The sequence below is a fragment of the Melopsittacus undulatus genome, chromosome 3 (assembly GCF_012275295.1).
Source record: "Melopsittacus undulatus isolate bMelUnd1 chromosome 3, bMelUnd1.mat.Z, whole genome shotgun sequence".
NCBI classification, from domain to species: domain Eukaryota; kingdom Metazoa; phylum Chordata; class Aves; order Psittaciformes; family Psittaculidae; genus Melopsittacus; species Melopsittacus undulatus.
Genome location: NC_047529.1, coordinates 76,152,195 through 76,169,224, shown reverse-complemented (window position 1 = coordinate 76,169,224; position 17,030 = coordinate 76,152,195). Strand labels below are relative to the sequence as shown.

At 42.1% G+C, this 17,030-nt stretch overlaps 1 protein-coding gene across 1 annotated transcript in view; it reads left to right on the top strand.

Moving 5' to 3' along the window:
* The window catches only part of SYNJ2 (synaptojanin 2), a 67,845-nt gene extending 51,151 nt beyond the window's left edge, over positions 1 to 16,694 (top strand). The window contains exons 18-27 of the mRNA XM_034060558.1: positions 1,544 to 1,661; positions 4,291 to 4,509; positions 5,546 to 5,624; positions 6,882 to 7,050; positions 7,433 to 7,585; positions 10,183 to 10,317; positions 11,739 to 11,851; positions 12,833 to 12,941; positions 14,236 to 14,438; positions 15,522 to 16,694. Of these exons, the coding sequence (XP_033916449.1) occupies positions 1,544 to 1,661; positions 4,291 to 4,509; positions 5,546 to 5,624; positions 6,882 to 7,050; positions 7,433 to 7,585; positions 10,183 to 10,317; positions 11,739 to 11,851; positions 12,833 to 12,941; positions 14,236 to 14,438; positions 15,522 to 16,319 (2,096 nt within the window). The 3' untranslated portion in view covers positions 16,320 to 16,694. The remainder of the gene's footprint in view (positions 1 to 1,543; positions 1,662 to 4,290; positions 4,510 to 5,545; positions 5,625 to 6,881; positions 7,051 to 7,432; positions 7,586 to 10,182; positions 10,318 to 11,738; positions 11,852 to 12,832; positions 12,942 to 14,235; positions 14,439 to 15,521) is intronic.
* The last annotated feature ends 336 nt before the right edge of the window (positions 16,695 to 17,030 follow it).

Genomic DNA, 17,030 nt, shown 5'->3' with positions numbered 1-17,030 from the left:
CTGTAATTTCTTCTGCCATAGTAATTCTTAGGAATATTTCTGCTAGCTTCTGGAGTCGAGGGAGATTTCATTAATTAGCGTTCGTAAAGTACTTTCTGATCATGAATGGCCAGCACAGCAGGAGGGCTGTTTTCACTTGTTATTCATGAGTTACATGAACAAAATAAAAAGTATTTCTTTGTGTGTCCAGGGGCTGTTTTCATTACCATTCTTTCAGTCTGTAGGTACATCCCCTGGTGTTTATAAAATCTGAACAGAATCATATTAAAAGTGTAATTGCTGGGGAAGTAGTTTGGTTTGTGCCTGCGGATTTGCCTTTTCACATGCCTGGGAACTACTACTTGAAATCCAGGTCATACCATGAGTATACTGAGGGTAAAAGGTACAAAGCAAAACTGGGGCAATCAGAATGTGTCAGTGTGATACAGAGTTATATGCTCTTATTAAAGGAACGAAAAATAACATAAAATGAGGAGTTTAAACCATTGAAGGAGATGTAATCTGGGAAAGAAAAACTGTGTGAGATACAATAAGGAAGTTAAAAAAGCCCTCTTGTGCTGGCTGTTTTCAGTTTAGAAGGAAAACCCTTCAGCATATTCCTTCTTTTGCATAACAAGGCTTGCCCCTGGCAAGACTTTAGTTCATGGAGTGCACACAGAACGTAGGATCTATCTAGCCAAGGCAGGTTCCTATCTTTAGAGCTTGTAGGCCTCCCACAGCTAGCTCACATAGGTATATACCTGAGCCCTTGTCTGTTCATCCACCTTCCCAGCCTTTCAAAGCTTTTCTAATTATTTCGCTACCAGAGTTCCACTCCTTTACTGCTGGTGGCAAAGATTTTCTGCCTTTTGGCTCCAGTTCTTTTGCCTTTCTTCTTTTTGCTATTACAGGCTAGAGGATTATTTGCCTTCTGAGAAGAAAGTGTAGCCACGGTGCGAGTGTTTAGCCATGAACATGATGTTCCATATTAACTCATTTTTAACTCCAGAGAAAAAAAGTGGAGTTGTCCATTAGCCTAAACAGTGACCTAGAACCTTGCTGTTATTCACAGCAGTATAATACTGTAGCATAATGTCTAGAGCACTTTGTCATCTTCATGCATTGCAAAAGAAGTATTCAGAGGTTAGATTTGCATAGGTTTGTTTTCTCCCATATCTTGTGCATTATTTCTCCAATTCCTGTGTATTCAGATTTACAGTGTATTTTGCAGGTACAGTGTCTGTTTCTATGCTCAATAATGGGGCAGGAGCCAAAATCCTACTATGACTATGTCAACCCAGATTGTACAGGCAGTTGATTGGGTAACATTTAGGTTAAACATTTTACAGGTGTCTTTTTCTAGTGATCAGCTGTCTCTGTTGCACTCCCTGTCCTTTCTGTATTTTTGCCCTAGTCCCTAGTTGGTAAATATTTCAGGATACAAGAACAAAAATACCCCACCTTCTACTACTAGGGTCTGTAAATTGCATCCTAATAGAAAAGCTCTTAACTGTTAGTACAGCTAGTTTTGAGTGAGTTTTAAATCATGTTTTGTGCTGCATAGCTGGAGAGATCAATCTTCTAGACAGTGATCTGAATGCTGAAACTAAAGTCAGGCACACCTGGACACCCGGAGCCTTGATGTACTATGGCAGAGCCGAGCTGCAAGCATCTGACCACAGGTAAAGTCCTAAGCAAATAATGAAAGAAAGGGCAGTGGTAGAATGTGTCATACTGAATTATGACGCATTCATAATGTCATAATTGTTGTATTATGGTTGTAATACATACATTGTTGTAACAGGAATTACACTCTTGTTCTGTATTTTTTATCCATTTGGAGGTTTGTTTTTCCCTCATGGTAGGTTTTATATCACGGGGTAAGTATCTATGGTCTTGTGTTGATTTCTGCTGCACTGTGATGTGGGCAAGGGTTGGATAAGTTGTAGCAACAGATACAGAAAGCTGAGGGCTTTCTGTTGCTTGGTTTTGGAAATCTCCAATAGCAAAACAAGCTGCTCTGATGGGCTTCCACTCAGCTTGCCATGGGAGAAGAGGAGGCTGGGACAGTGTGGCCTGAAGAAGTGTAAGCTGTGTGAACAGGGCTAGGTGTGACCATTTCAGAGTAGTGAAGTGTTGGGCTTCTGGGCTTCACTTAGAAATGGAGATGGGAGAGGAGGGAAAAATAAAGACCAGTGCCCCTGACTGGTCCGTATCATTAACTTGTCTTTCAGGATATGAATGACCTTCATTAAACTTGTTCACTGCTTCAGTTCCCTCAAACAAATTCTGTAATAAATATACCCTGAAAGCTCCCTTTGATTTTGAATAATCTCTATCTCACCCTTTGCATGCCCTATGGAAGTGCTACAGTATTTTTCCTCATAGCAGCGCTCAGTGACCCACAGTAGCTGGCTCTGTGCTTCTCACAGTGCTTCTGCATGCAAGAACTGTTCTTTATTCCTCAAGCAATGGAAGAACGTGCCCCTTGCAATCAATTTCTCTGTGTCAAGGCTTTGACATTGCTGTCTTCCACAAAGCACAGTGGAACTGCTGCACTCATTATAAAGGACCCTGAGGATGCAATTGGTGAAACATGACTGTTGTACATTGGTTTTCTATTTCAGCAAACTTGACTGCAGAAACTGGTTTTTAATTACAGTCAGCAGGTTTGCTTTCCCAAGGTTTGTGCTGGAAAAAGGGCTTGTGACATATGGAAATGCATTATGATTCACAGTGCATGTAGAAATACTTAACTATTTCTATACTTCTCCCCCCCCTCCTCCCCCCCCCCCCGGTTTACTATTTCTTTTGAGCTCTGCTATTGTTGCTTTCACATGTTCTGGTAATGCACATTTCTAATCTATGGCAAGTAGGAGGCAGCAGTTCCACTTACTGCTCTCTGTGTATGTGCAGGTGGAAATCTGAGAATGGGGATTGCATCCACTGAGATGAGACAAGCTCTACTCTTTCAGAGAGCTTTCTCAGTTTTATTTAGATCTAACACACAGAGAGGTGATTTGTAAGAAAAGGCTGAAGAAGGAAGTTTGCTATGTTGGCTGCTTATAATGTGATAGATTGACATATGTTTGCTACATAACCAAATTATACACTTAGAGTACTTTCTCCTTCTGTTTTCGGAAGCAGACATCTTTATGTGGCCTTGTCTAAGAGAAAATAATGTATTACCTTCCTGATCTATAGATGTTTGGGAGCACAGTAGTTTGATAATGAGTGAAATATCAGGTTTGTCAGAAGTGCTACACACAATAGTTATTTGAATTCCTTTACAGTCCTTACTGTTACATTCAGCTAATGCAGGACTGGTAAATATATTTAACAGTGCTCAAGGCATGATCTTCCGCTGCAGGAAAAATGAAACAACCCACCAGACTCTGAACTTCTGGGTTGTATTGCCAACCACAGTGCTCTTTTGCAGTGAGACCTTAAATAATTTGTTGCACTTCCCTTTCTGGGTAGGTCATTGTCGTGGTTTAAACCAAGTCCGCACAGTTTGCTCACTCACTCCCCCCCCCTTGCTCTCCCGACTCCCGGAGAGTTAGGAAGGAGAATCCAAAGAATGTAGCCTCCACGGGTTGAGATAAGCACAGTTTAATAACTAAGGTATAACACAAATCACTCCTTCTACTACTACTACAAATAATAATGATAAAGCAAACAACAAGTGAAGAGAATACAACACCTCACCAGCCACCGACCCATAACTCACCCCACCCTGCCCGACCAAGCACCAAGCGATACCTCTTCCATCCCCCCAGAGCTCCAGCCCTTCCGGGTCTCTCCCGGTTACCTCCTGGGTATTACGTGCTATGGTATGGAATACCTCTTTGGCTAGACCTGGGTCAGGTCTCTCCTTCCTCCCAGCCTCCCCTCCTCCCTAGCAGAGCATGAGCTCAGAAAAGGTCTTGGACAAACCAAACATTTGAGCAGTAACTCAAAACATACTTGCTATCAGCAACCGTTCGCAGGCCGAAAGTCAAAACACAGCCCTGCACCAGCTACCAAGAAGGAGAAAAATGACTGCTACTGCTCAAACCAGGACAGTCATACATAATGATTACTTCCTTTGAAGGCATAGCAGGCTTAATTAAACATTTGCAATGAGATGTAACATCACGGAGTTAATGGTCATAGTTGTATAGAGTTTAAAAAATACACTGTTTGTCCTTCACACAAGTAAGTGCTTACTTGTCCTGCTGCTTGACACTGATTTTAATTTTATATAAGCATTTCCTGTTGAGTGATATTGATCTTAATTTTAAGTACACATTTCTTCTTTGTTTTATATAGGCCAGTGTTAGCTATTGTAGAAGTGGAAGTTCAGGAAGTTAATCAAGCTGCCCGTGAGAGTGTTTTCCAGGAAGTGTCATCTTTCCAGGGACCACTGGATGCCACAGTAGTGGTAAATCTGCTATCACCAACACCAGAAGAGAAGAATGAATTTCCTGAGGACTTGCGTACAGAGCTTATGCAAATGTTTGAGAATTATGGCACTATTGTTCTGGTCAGGTAAATTTTGGATCTGAAATGGCATGATTCAAGAACACAGGCTAGAAATTCCTTTTTTGTCCTGACAGATTCTAATTTTGTATTAGAAAGCAGTATGCTGCATTCCTTTACTGCATGCTGAATTCCTCATTAGAAATTGAATACAAGCATTTTGAATCTTTTACCTCTCATCAACCTGTTAAAGAAATAGTCTAACAGTTCTCTTAGCTGAGTGGAGAATTTTATCTGGTACGGCACCATAAAGCAGAGGCCTTGATGTGAATCATCACCTCTACATGCAGGCCTCATTTCTATGCATTGCCTCTGTTGGCACAGCCCTGCCTCTCTTCCTCTGAGGAAATGCTGCTCTCTTCCAGCACTGTCATGCTCACTAAGATTTCCTAGCTCACTCACCTTTCTTTTGGGAGTCATTTTGGTTGTTTGTTAATAGTATGACTTCTTGAAGTTTCATCACCTACTGAGTTTGAGAGGGAGAGTGCAATGCGATACCTTCTGGCAGAGCAGTTTAATTTCATTCTGTACAGGGCTCCAGCATGTACAGCTCCTGCACAAGGCTGTGAGACTTCTGTTTTGAGAAATACAGGCAAAAGATCTGACAGTTGACCTTGGAAACAAGACCAGAAGCTTGTTTGTATTATATTAGACCCATTTCTTAAGGGAGAAAACTGATGACCTGTTGTATGGTTTTATGAAGTACCAAATATAAGTTGAGGGTTTAAAAGCAACTCTGCAGGAACAGCAGCATCACCTTGCTTGTGAAGAAGTGGAGCAAGAAAAGAGCTTTGGTGATTTAGTTTTGGTTTTAACTTCTTCACACCTTGATAGTATACCAGTTTTTGGGAACATCACGTGTCCTCTGAGGTGAGGACATGTGACATACAGGAGGGATATGGAGAGCCATGGAAGTTAGTACAGAGGGAATGCAGGTATCAGACTTGATCAGACCTGTCAACAGCTATCATGCTTGCCTTTAAGGCTTTTTATTCAGTGGTGAAGTAAAATGCATTGTTTTTTCTCCTCTACCTTTTTTTCCTAGGATCAGTGGAGGTCAAATGCTGGTGACCTTTGCAGACAGCAAGTCAGCTCTTCGTGTTATGGATATAGATGGTGTCAAAGTAAGACTCTCAAATCTTTAATAGGAATTTCATAACAAATTTCTCAAAAGTGGATGATTAGAATGAGACAGTTGTGTTTCTATCTGTATCAAGTAGCATTATTTTAAAGAAACTTAGTGCTCACAAAGTCCTTAGCTTTCACAGCTGCTGAGGCTTTTAAATGCAGTATTTCAGTTTCAGAGGGCAGGAGGTGACTTTTGGAGCTCCTAAGGAGTGCTTAGGATCTGGCCTGTGATACCAATGCAGAATATATGGACTTGGCCATTGTTCTGGCACTTGAAGCAGTTCTCCTGAGATAATATGTGACTTCATGCTGTTGTCAAAGCATCCTCATGATTGTGGTTTGGAGACTTTTCATTACTCTTAAGTGTATCAAATAAACTCTTTCTACCAAGCTGGAGCAACATGATTCGTTGGCCTCCATGGCAAACTCAGCATTAGCAGTAGGCATTTACCTTCCCATCCCCTGCTCTTCCTTCCCACACACATGCTCTACAATTCATCAACCCCCTCATTTATGCTGATAAGACTGTTTGTGGGGCTGCAGTGTTAAACTTAAACACTCAAGTAACGGATTTAACTCACATTCTTCTTTCATATTTGGAGCTGTATCTTTTAATTTGGCTCCTTTCACTAATGTAATTTATAGCACAAGCCAAAATGCAGTTGCATGTGTGCAGTGTCTAAAGGTGCTGGGAACCTGATTCAGGAACTTCCCATATTCATTTTGTTTCAAAGCTGCTTGCTTGGATACATCTCACCCCAAATGTCATGAAGCAATACATATAAGCAGTTGCGGTCTCAACCTGTTTAATACTATACTTTCCATATACATAAACCATCATATTTGGGATTATCTGAGCAGAGAATCTCCTTACAGGTGGCAGCAAGTAGCAAATTCCGTGTGTTCTAAAGCTACTGACACAAAAATGGAAGCCTCCCACACCATTATTACTATCACAGTATTGTTTTGATGATATTGGATGTTTCATCAATTTCCCAAGTATTTCCCAAATGTAGCAGCAGTACTTTTGAGCTGTGAAGCTAATTTTCTTTCAAGAATATTGTTACAGCCTAAAAACTTGGTTGTGGGGTAGGAAGAGTGCTTCCTTTTCATTTAGCTTCCTAAATGAAGCTTGTTGCATTAGTTTCTGAAGCAGTTGCACAACAGACTGGCAACCCTTGCTTATTCTCATCAGGTGTTCTCATTTTGTGAAGTTGCTCGGCAAAGGGGAAACAGTTCTTTCTTTGCATTAGGTTAGGGGCAGAACAGTGAAGATCCGGCCCAAGACTAAAGACTGGCTAAAGGGCCTTCAGGAAGAAATTGCTCGAAAAAGGGACAGCATTGCCCCCATGTCCCCCACGGCAAACTCCTTTCTTCTGGAAGAAAATTTTGACTTCTCAAGTTTGGACTATGACTCAGAAGGTGAGCAGAAGGATTCTAAGCAAAATTGTGGGAAATTGGTTTGCTGACTTTGATTGCATAGAGAAAGTACTGTAGGAGTGTCAGTTATATCTTCATCTGTAATGAAGCCACAATTCTTAAAAAGAGGATCGTAACTAAGGCCATGACCTGCCTTGTGCCTGGATAGAGAACTGTTGCTGAGATAGTCCTATCAATTTAGTATTACAATATATGGTAGCAAATTCAAGTTATGGTACAGTTGTCTGTATAGAAACAAGCTGTAATGAAACACGTGGGTTACATAAGAAGCTTGCCCAACCTGTATATTAAATGCATTGACTAGTAGCAGAGAGAGACAGAGAATACATTTCCTCACTAATTCTTTCTTAATATTTTAATTCAGGTGATATAGTGGAGGATGAAGATGACTATTTAGATGATACTTTGTGTCAACACCTAGTAGACGACACAGCAGAAGATATGCCTGAGAGCTCTGCACAGTTTGCATCTGCACCTCTTTCAAGCAAATCTGGACACAACCCACAGCTCTATAAAGGTAGAGTATCTACCTTCCTTAAAGTACAACCTGAAAGTTTCTCCTTTTGTCTGTATTTCCCTGTTCATTTTGATTTTCATTTTAGGTCCTCCAAAGATAAGGATCATCTTTTTGGTACATGCTCATGCTCAGCCTCTCCTTTGAGTTCGTGACAGAAGCTGAGGTCCTCAGGCATAACAGCAACACAAATAATACATCCTCCTTCTCTGTAGCCAGGGCAAGGCAAGAATGCTGAGAAATGCTGGTTTCCTTTCATAGTCAGGAGAAATTAAGTCTTTCTATCCATTTCATGTTGTTTGGCACCAGAGAATACAACAAAAAAAAATGTCTGTTATTTTCTTATTAGTGAAGGACTGAGGAAAATCAAACCAAAGGAATTCTGTAGATTCAGTGACAGGCTTGGCTCTGTCCTTTGAACAGTAGCTGTGGCAGTGCAGTCAGGTGTAAGCTGGGAAGTACAGGAGTGGTTTTGTTTGAACAGCATACTTCAAGGAGGCCTAAAGTTTCTTCTTTGTTCCCATTTTATTTCTTTTGGAGGAAGTTGAGGTTCACACAATAGGTATATTAATTCTTTTAGTGCTTCATAAATTAGTTACCTTTTTTTCCTGGTCCCCTGGCTTGTTTGTATGTTAATGGGAACTGACTCAATAAAGAGAAGATAAAGCTGTGAAGAGAATACTGATAAAAACTGCAGCAAGAACCAGTCAAACCAGTGGAGGTCTTACAGTGGGATGTGATCAGGGCATGCTTTGGTGACCAAGCATTGACAGGCTGGGTCATGCACTGAACACTTCATTGTGACAGCAAGTAATTCAGTAGCTGTCATTCTGTGCTCTCTCAGAAGTGCTTTATCTTCTGACATACAAGTGAAAACTTTAATGCTTTCAACGGCTGAGTCAGAAGTAGAGTTCAAAAAGATTAAATGAAATTCCTAACTTTACACAGATTTTCCAAACAATCAGAGTGATATACAGCTTTCATGCCTGCCTTGAGTCATGCTGAGTGCAGTGTGGCCAGACCCAGAAACCTAGCCCTGAGTTGAGAAGTAATCTGTCATTAAATATTGTGAAGCCAATCACTTTGTATTATAGGATGACTTGCCCTCCAAACACCTCTGGCCTACTGTGTGATGATTCATTAAGCTACGGAGAATTGCAGTGATTCTTTTCACCCACACTAACTCTTTCCCACAAAAAGGATCACAAAGTAAATGGAGATTATATAGTTTGAAGGAGGTCAAGGTGCAGTCATGATCTCACAGAGCTCAAAATATTATATATTCAGTCCATCGTGAAAGTCTCTACAATTTCAGATGTGTCCATGAGCTTCCAATTCTGGCTAACTCCCAGTCGAAGGTATGATGATTGTATAGCTGATATTAGACACAGATGGAAACCAGTGATGGGCAGAACAGTGTGTATGTATGTTTCTGAGGTCAAAGAAGGGCACAGCCTCACAAAATTGATGTCACTGGAAGCCGTAGCCTAAAACCAGCAGCCTTTTAGGGGAATAGAGTGGTGATGGCTGGTTTTTGGCTGTGTTCAGTGTTACTGCCAGAATTTCAAGCCAAGGGGCTTGCATGACTCCTTCCATCTCACTGGTGAATGTGCATTTGCAGCTTAAAAGTATAGAAAATGCAACGAGTAGGGGGAGGGCAGGTTGGGCAGATCACAGACTGTCTGTGGCTACCATCCGCTGCTGAGTGGGAGATGGGAACTGTGAGGCAGCTCAGTATTCCCTGCAGAGCACAGCCTTCTGAAAAACAAGAACTTGTGTAAAAATGCCTCAAGTATCAGAGACTGCTGCTACACAGCTCCTTCCCCATCCTCTCCAAGCCACAGGGACAAGATTAAACCCAGTGAATTTTGGAGTCCTAAAGATCAGAGCTGCATGGCTGGGTAGCTGTGGCAGGGTAAGAGAACTGAATTGAAAGCCCTCAATATAGCAGAGGGGGAAACAAAAGCAATCACTGCTTCTCACTTCTTGAGTTGTCAGAGAGGCTTAGGCAGGAGGAAAGACTGAAATTACCTAGTCATGTAAGGCGCAGCCAGGGGCTACCAGACTGAGGCAGTTGTACTCCGCAAAACAGATATGTAACATGTGAGCCGTCCAGATTTTTCACTAGCATAAACCAGTTCTTCTGTGCAAGGAAAGTTGTCTAATTTTCAGAGGGAAATTCCTATATTCAGGAAGGAAGAACAAGGGATTGGCCATAATTAACCAGCCTCCTTGTGGCTGTCATGACAAAGGTTGAGTGAGAACAGGTGTCACCAGTTCTTGCTGTAAAAAGCTCAGAACCTAGTACGGTGACTAGTAACACTGAAATCAGATGCAGGCAGTCTTTGTGTTGGTATAAACAGTTAATAAATGCTGCAAAAGGGGAGAGAGAGAAGTGTCTGACAAAAGCATACATGTTTCTTGGAGTGGGAGCAGAAAGACATTTAGTGAGAGCAAAACAAGATGAAAGGAGCCACGGCATGTTGCTGAGATACCTGATTGAGGCTTGCCATTCATAATTCCCTCTCTCCTGACCCTCCGAATTTAGTGCATCTCACCCAGAAGGTATCTAATACAGATTCTTCCTATAATTTCCCTAGATGATTCAGACCTGGCTGATCTGAAGCAGGAGCTGGAGGTGGGTGAGGAATGCTGTCGCCGACCTCCAAGCAGGTCTCTGTCCATTCCTACCAGGCCTCGGCCACTTCAGCCACCACAGAGGCCTCCCCCTCCAGGTGAGTTTAACTTTCTTTAACCTATGTTGGCACCAGCTGAACAGTTTTGCTGCCAATCGTAGTTGACAAAGAAAGTACTACCTTGTTCTGATATGTGAGGCTGTTGAGGTATTTACACTTGCTTCCCAGTCTGTTTCAGCCTGAATGTGGCTGCAGTTAGTGGGAGAAGTTTGTCCTTAGGGTGACAGATTCTCCACAAACAAATGTCTTTAGTGAGGATGGAATGGCCCATATGTTCCATACTAACTCAGGTTAGCGAGTTAACCAGCCACTTTGTGGCAATAAAAATAAATATCAGTATTTATGCCTGTTGACTTTCAATGTCACTGTGTGTTTTCTTTCAGTTTCTTTGTTCTGACTTAATTGTAATTTTCCTGTTAAAAAGCTTTGACAAAATATGTGTTCTAGACAGTTTTTGTCCTTTCCTGTTTTGCAAGCAGTTCTTGATTCTGTGTTTATGAGAAACAAATGCAAAGTGGATTATAATTCTCAGTGAGGCACAAAGGGGAAGTGATGCTCTTCACCTAAGCTTTACCCACCCGAGATGCCATCAGTGCTATGCTGCTCCTGGTTTTATGGCTACTTCTCAGATGAATGCTGATTGCTAGATCAGCATAATCATCTTCACCTTCTGTAGGACACAAGCTATCACATTTTTCTTGCAGCCCTAAAGTCTCTCTTCTGTGTGTATTTTTCAGTCTTAAAGGCTCTGTCAGACTTGCTACTGAAAGATAAGTTACTTGGGATTATTCACATTCATTTCCAAATCTTGTTGCACAGAAGTGACAACTCTGGTATCTGTATTTCTGTGCCTGGAACTTCTGGGGAGATTCCAACGGGACACAAATTTTTTCACAAACAGAACAATCAGCCGTTGGAATAATCTCCCCAGGGAAATGGTGGATTCCCCATTGTTGGACACTTTAAAGATTCAGCTGGACAAGGTGCTGGGACATCAAGTCTAGGTCATGCTTGCCTAGAAAGGTTGGACCAGATGATCCTTGAAGTTCCTTCCAACCCTGGTGTTCTGTGATTGTGTGTTAATGCTCAGCTGAGGTTATTAAATGAATTAAATGAAAGCAAGACTAACTAGGAAATTGCTTCCTGAAGCAGTTCCAGATTTCAGCATTTCATTCTGGTTTGATAATATTTTTCAGTTTAGATTAGACCAGTAATAATTCAGCCCATCACTCCTTCTAGATTAAAGTGTCTGGCTCTTGACACTTGGGCAGAGGGACTCAAAGTGCTCAGTATCCTATGGGAACATTTTACCCAAAGTCTGTCCCTGGAGGAGCAGGGAGGGTGACAGCATCTTTTTTACTTACCACAAATAATTTCAAAGCACATTGCTTTTGCTCCATTGCAGATAAAATGTTGGACCAGCTCTTGAATGTAAAAAGCCATTTTTATTCCTCTTTCAGCTGGAACACCAAGCAAAAAGTCCCCCTCGGATGGTTCCCTCTCTCCAGAAAGCCACTCCTCCTGCTCCATCCTGGCAATGGCAAAGCTGCTACCTGGAGCCCCTCAGCAGCCAGTGAGTCCTGCCACTCAGCGTGGCCACTTAGTGTTGTCCTGATCAGCCCCATCCATGTGGACACAGTAGCCACTGAGCACCATGTACATGGCTGAAAGCGGGTAAATTTAGATTAGATAGTAGGAAACAATTCCCCACTATAAGAGTGGTAAGGCACTGGAACAGGTTGCCCAGAAAGGTTGTGGATGGCTCCACCCCTGGCAGTGTTCAAGCCCAGGTTGGATGGGGCTTGGAGCAACCTGGTCAAGTGGAAGCTGTCCCTGCCCATGGCAGGAGGGTTGGAACTGAATAATCTTTAAGGTGCCTTCCAACCCAAACCATTCTGTGATTGTGACACACCTGCCATACAAGGAAGGCAGTTCGTCACATGCCTGACCTGGAAATGCCGAGATGAACTTCTTTGTACTGTAATACTAGATTATAGGACCTGCTAGACACCAGATAAATGTTATTAATTTGCTAGGTATTAGAGAGGCCAAAGAAGGAGAGAGTGGTGCAAGACTGAGTCACTGTTGGTTTATTCCACCTACTGCTTTTTGGCAGATGCTGACTTGAATTTTCAACACCACAATAATATGCTTTGATTCTTTTCTCACCTCTTTTTGATGGGCCATGCTAGCGCCCAGAATACAACTCCTGACCATTGCCAGCAAGGCTGCTAGCCCTCTGAGGAGATCAAGACCAGAATGTGGGAACACCTCCCCACTCCTGTCTCACTGGATAAGAACCCCAGAGTATTGAACAGGGGATGGCTAGGGGACTAGCTGTGACAATAAACCATTGGTCTGCCTGTTTAGTGGTAACAAAGATGTAGTATCTTCCAAAAGACCCCCCAGCATTGCTGCATTATTTATAGATTGTTGAATAGCCACTGGTAAAGACAGAGCTTTGCAGGTATCTGAGCTTAGCTGTAGGATTACAGGCATACTAGAAAAATCAGTTCTCTCGAGATCGCTTATTCTTGGTTGGGTTTTTTTTAAGCCCAAAGTCCGGACTGGAATAAGTAAACCTTACAACGTCAAGCAGATCAAAACCACCACAGCTGAGGAAGCAGAAGAAGCTATTAGATGTCTTATGGAAGCTAAAGGAGGTGAGCACAGAAATCTTTATTTAAAGAAAACTGCAGGGGTATTCATCCGTTCCATCATAGCCCAGAAGCACATACTTTTGTTCATAAACTCACCTGAACACTGACACGCACATTTAGACAAGGCTGTACTTGGTATTCTCTGACAGGTTTGATAACACTAACCTTCATTTCCAAGATGACTCAAGTTGTGTATTTCATTTTAGAACCTGTTACTGAGAGCACCTAGGGCTATTTATGTCCAGATTTAGTCTGAAAATTAAAAGATAAAGATGGTACCTGGGTTAGCTCAGGGTTGCATAAAGGATATTTGCTGCTCTATTTGGTGAATGCTCACTAGTCCAAGCAGAACTATAAAGCAAGTACAATAGTGGGAGAAATAACCAGGATTCTGTTCATATTTGGGCAGTGAGTATAGATGTAACCTGAACAGAATCTTGCACTACTGTAGCTTGAATAGCTGAGCTAAAAAAACCACTCTGTGTTTAGACTGTCTAATCCCTGGAGAAGAGCTTCTTGCAAGGGCAAGTTAGAGCAGGAAACCAGCTTAGGTATTGAAACTTAGGTGGTGTTGAATATACCCTCCAGGGCTGCAAGCTGTCCTTCTGCTGATGCTATATGAATGAGAAGGAATGCAGCATGACTCTGAGAAGCTACCTGAGTTTGCAAGGCTCTCAGTTTAGAAAGAAAATATCCCTTTTCATGTGTAAATGGAGCAAATGCAATCTGGAATAATCCAGTTTAATTAGAAATATCATAAAAGCATCTTGATGTTTGTTCCTCAGAGAGTACTGTTCATTTGGCTTTAAAATCACATTTACTCTCCATTGATTTTGAAATTCACATTAAGCATTTCACTCAGGAAGCTTGTCCTGTCAGCATCACTTTCGGTCCTTTGTGCTATACAACCAGTTGGCATGTATAGTTCTTCCCAAAGTACAAGATGTGCTTAGCAGCATTACCTTGATTTTCCAGATAAGAAAACCAAGGCAAAAGGAGACTCAGGACTTGAGTGAGTCCAGTACTGCTGACCCCCAGCCAGTGTTTTTTCCACTTGGCAAAATGGTGGCACAGCACTGCAGGCTTGGCATGAAATTATTCCAGGCAAGGGAATTTTTCCCTAACTGCCTTGTACAGATGTGACGGGACTGCAAAGGTCTGGGTTTATTTCTAAAACCTGCCTTCCTGGCCTGAGCCAGACCTTCAGGCATGCACTTTTTAGGAAATATGACTGAAAGAAATTACCTCAAAGCTACATTCTGGTCAGGCTAAGACACTATTTGGTTTTGCATTTCAGGACTACAGGAAGATTCAGTAAAGTCTGCTCCAGCTAAAAACCAATCCTTCACCAAACCAGAGCCTCTTCCCAGCTTGACAAAGTCAGCATCGTTTCAGGGGGCACAAGCAGGACCCATGCTTGTGCCCCATCGCCCACCACCCAAAGTTCCAACTACGAAGAAGCCAGTACCGCTGCAACGGACCGGAATCAAAGTGGAAAATGTAAGATAGTTGCAGCAAAATGCATCCAGCCTCCATTACAGAATGTGAACGATGGCAGGAGGGGTGGCCTGTTAAACAGTTTTGTGTATGAAGTCCTGTCATTTGAAGCTCTTGGCCAGCAGGCACTGAAATGATTTTGTGTATTGTAGTCACCAAGGCGTAAAAATGTAAGAAAGATCAGAAAGAAAAGAGAGCCATGAGTTCCTTACTTGGTTGTATTCAGCTTTTCTATTTCTCAGTCCATTCTTTTAGATTTTGTTATTTTTCTGTTGGTTTGTCTAAAGCTTCTCAGGATTTCAGACTCATCCCTTCTTTATCACAGTGTTTACTTCTGACCGCATCATGAGTGGTCTGCTCTGTAATGATTTGAGGCAGCTTCATCATCAGTATGCTGTTCTGTATCCTGTTCAGAGACATCTAACTTTGCGCACACACCTTGTAATGGGATTCAGCCTTTCACTTTGAATGCTGGATTCTACTCAATACTTCTTAAAAATGCAAACCTGGAGGTCTCTGTCGGGTCTCAACAATAGGGATAATAGTTCTTCATCTCTAGAGCTGCTAAAATGATTATTTAATGGTGAAAGCAATTTATGTACAAAAGAAAGACAAATATAATCTTTCATATTCTTCCTTTGACAGAACCTAACGGCATATACCCAAAGGCATGTGCTAATTTTGCCCTCCCTATGCGTTCTTGCTTAAATAATATTAGTCAGCAGAGATGTAACAAATAAATAACTCCCCAGAGCTGTGTTAATTGGGCCTGGAGAAATATCCTAACAGGAAAGAGAGACTCAGAGATGTATTTCTCGTACAGGGAGTGAACAAGCTGTAGTGTCCTCGTCCTCAGCCAGCACTCTGTAAATGAGCGTAGGTCCAAGGCACAACATGTGAGAACAGAACCAAGCAAATGCAGTATAAAACTGCACTGTCAAGCCTCCTCTTTGTACTGCTCTTTTTCATTCCAGGACTGTCAGCTTTTCTCAGTAGTACCAGCAATAAGACTTGCACTAGCAGTGACTCAGAGTTAAAGGTACCCTTTTTAGTCTCACATTTCTTCTTGTTCCTTTTTCCCCTCAGGCCACATCTACAGAAGAGCAGTTTGACCAACAGGCAGCACAGCCTCCTTTTGGCTTTCCAGAGCCCTGTCTAGAAGCTGGACCTATTCTTACTCCAACTAGGATTACCCCAGTCCCTAAACCCAGAATCACACAACCTGGGAAGCCTCAGGAGAGCAGGGGGATCAGTGAAAGGCAGGCCCCCTCTTCCAGCATGGATGAGGCCATTGCACTGCCTTCGCAAAATGCCTCTTTTGCACCAAAGGTGCCACCAAGAAGAAAGAAGTCAGCTCCTGCAGCTCTCCATCTGCAAGTTCTCCAGAGCAGTGACAACCCACTTTTTAGTGGGCTAATGTTCAACTCCAACAACAACAATCCTGGGCTCTGCCCTCAGACTCAGGATTCTCATGGCCCCATGCAGGCATCTCTCTCAGCTCCTACCTTCTCTACCAGCCCAGAAGACAACACAACTAAGCAGCTGGCACCAAGCACCACAGAATTGATGGCCAACCTTCAGTATCCTCCTGTACCAGGCAGGCAGCATGCACAGCACTCAGACACCACCTTCCTTGCAGAGAACACCAATCTTTTGGACCTGGACCTGGATTGTTCCTGCCCTCCTTCTATGCAGGTGGCATCAGCTTCTTCAGCACACACTCCAGAAAGTCTAAAACACCCCAGCTTGAAAGATTTCAGTCACTGGGTTACATTTAGTGATGATGAAGAGGGTGGTGGCCTGTCAGAAGGATTCGACAAACTTCTTGTCTTAGAGGAAAACAAAAATAGCTTGAGGAAGGCAAATACTGATTTAGAATTGTAAACTTTTGTCCCCTTATTGTTCCTACAGAAATTGTAATTGTAATGCAAAAATCAATCTTTTGCACAAGGATTTTTATTTAAGGGAATAGATTATCTGTCCAGGCTACATTTCATGTTTAAAGGTAAAGATTGTGCCCCTGGAGGGACATGTATATACAACCTAACCTTATCTAGAGCTTTGAAAAGTTCTTTATTCTAAGTTATTTCTTTTTATTAATCTTAAACATCTTAAGATGTTTTATTTCATTTCAGGTACAAATCATATACAAGAATATGTAATGATGTACGGATAAAAGACCTTCAGAAAAACATTTTTGTGTGAAATTTATATATTAATCCTTTTCTGCCACTTGAAATAAAGCACCCTTATCTGAAATAGCTGGACTGCTGCAGTTATTCTGGAATGGACACCCAGAAGGAGAGTAGACACCCGTATAGCTACAACAGTAATGCTGGCATTGTTCTGCTACTTACTTTCTGTTGTGCAATCAAGGCTTATGCAGTGTCTTCTGGTAGATCTCAACTAGCTGCAGTGTTGGCAGGCCCTGGTATTTGCATTGCTAAACTCATTCCTGTGTTAAAGTAAAATGCACGCTGTGTGCTGTGAGGCTGTGCAGCAGAATCAGAAGTGGTCAGCAAGAAATGCCTGGTTTTACTCAACCAGGCAAGTGAACCTGCGTATTACAACAGACCTCTGTTAAGTGAAGTGCTG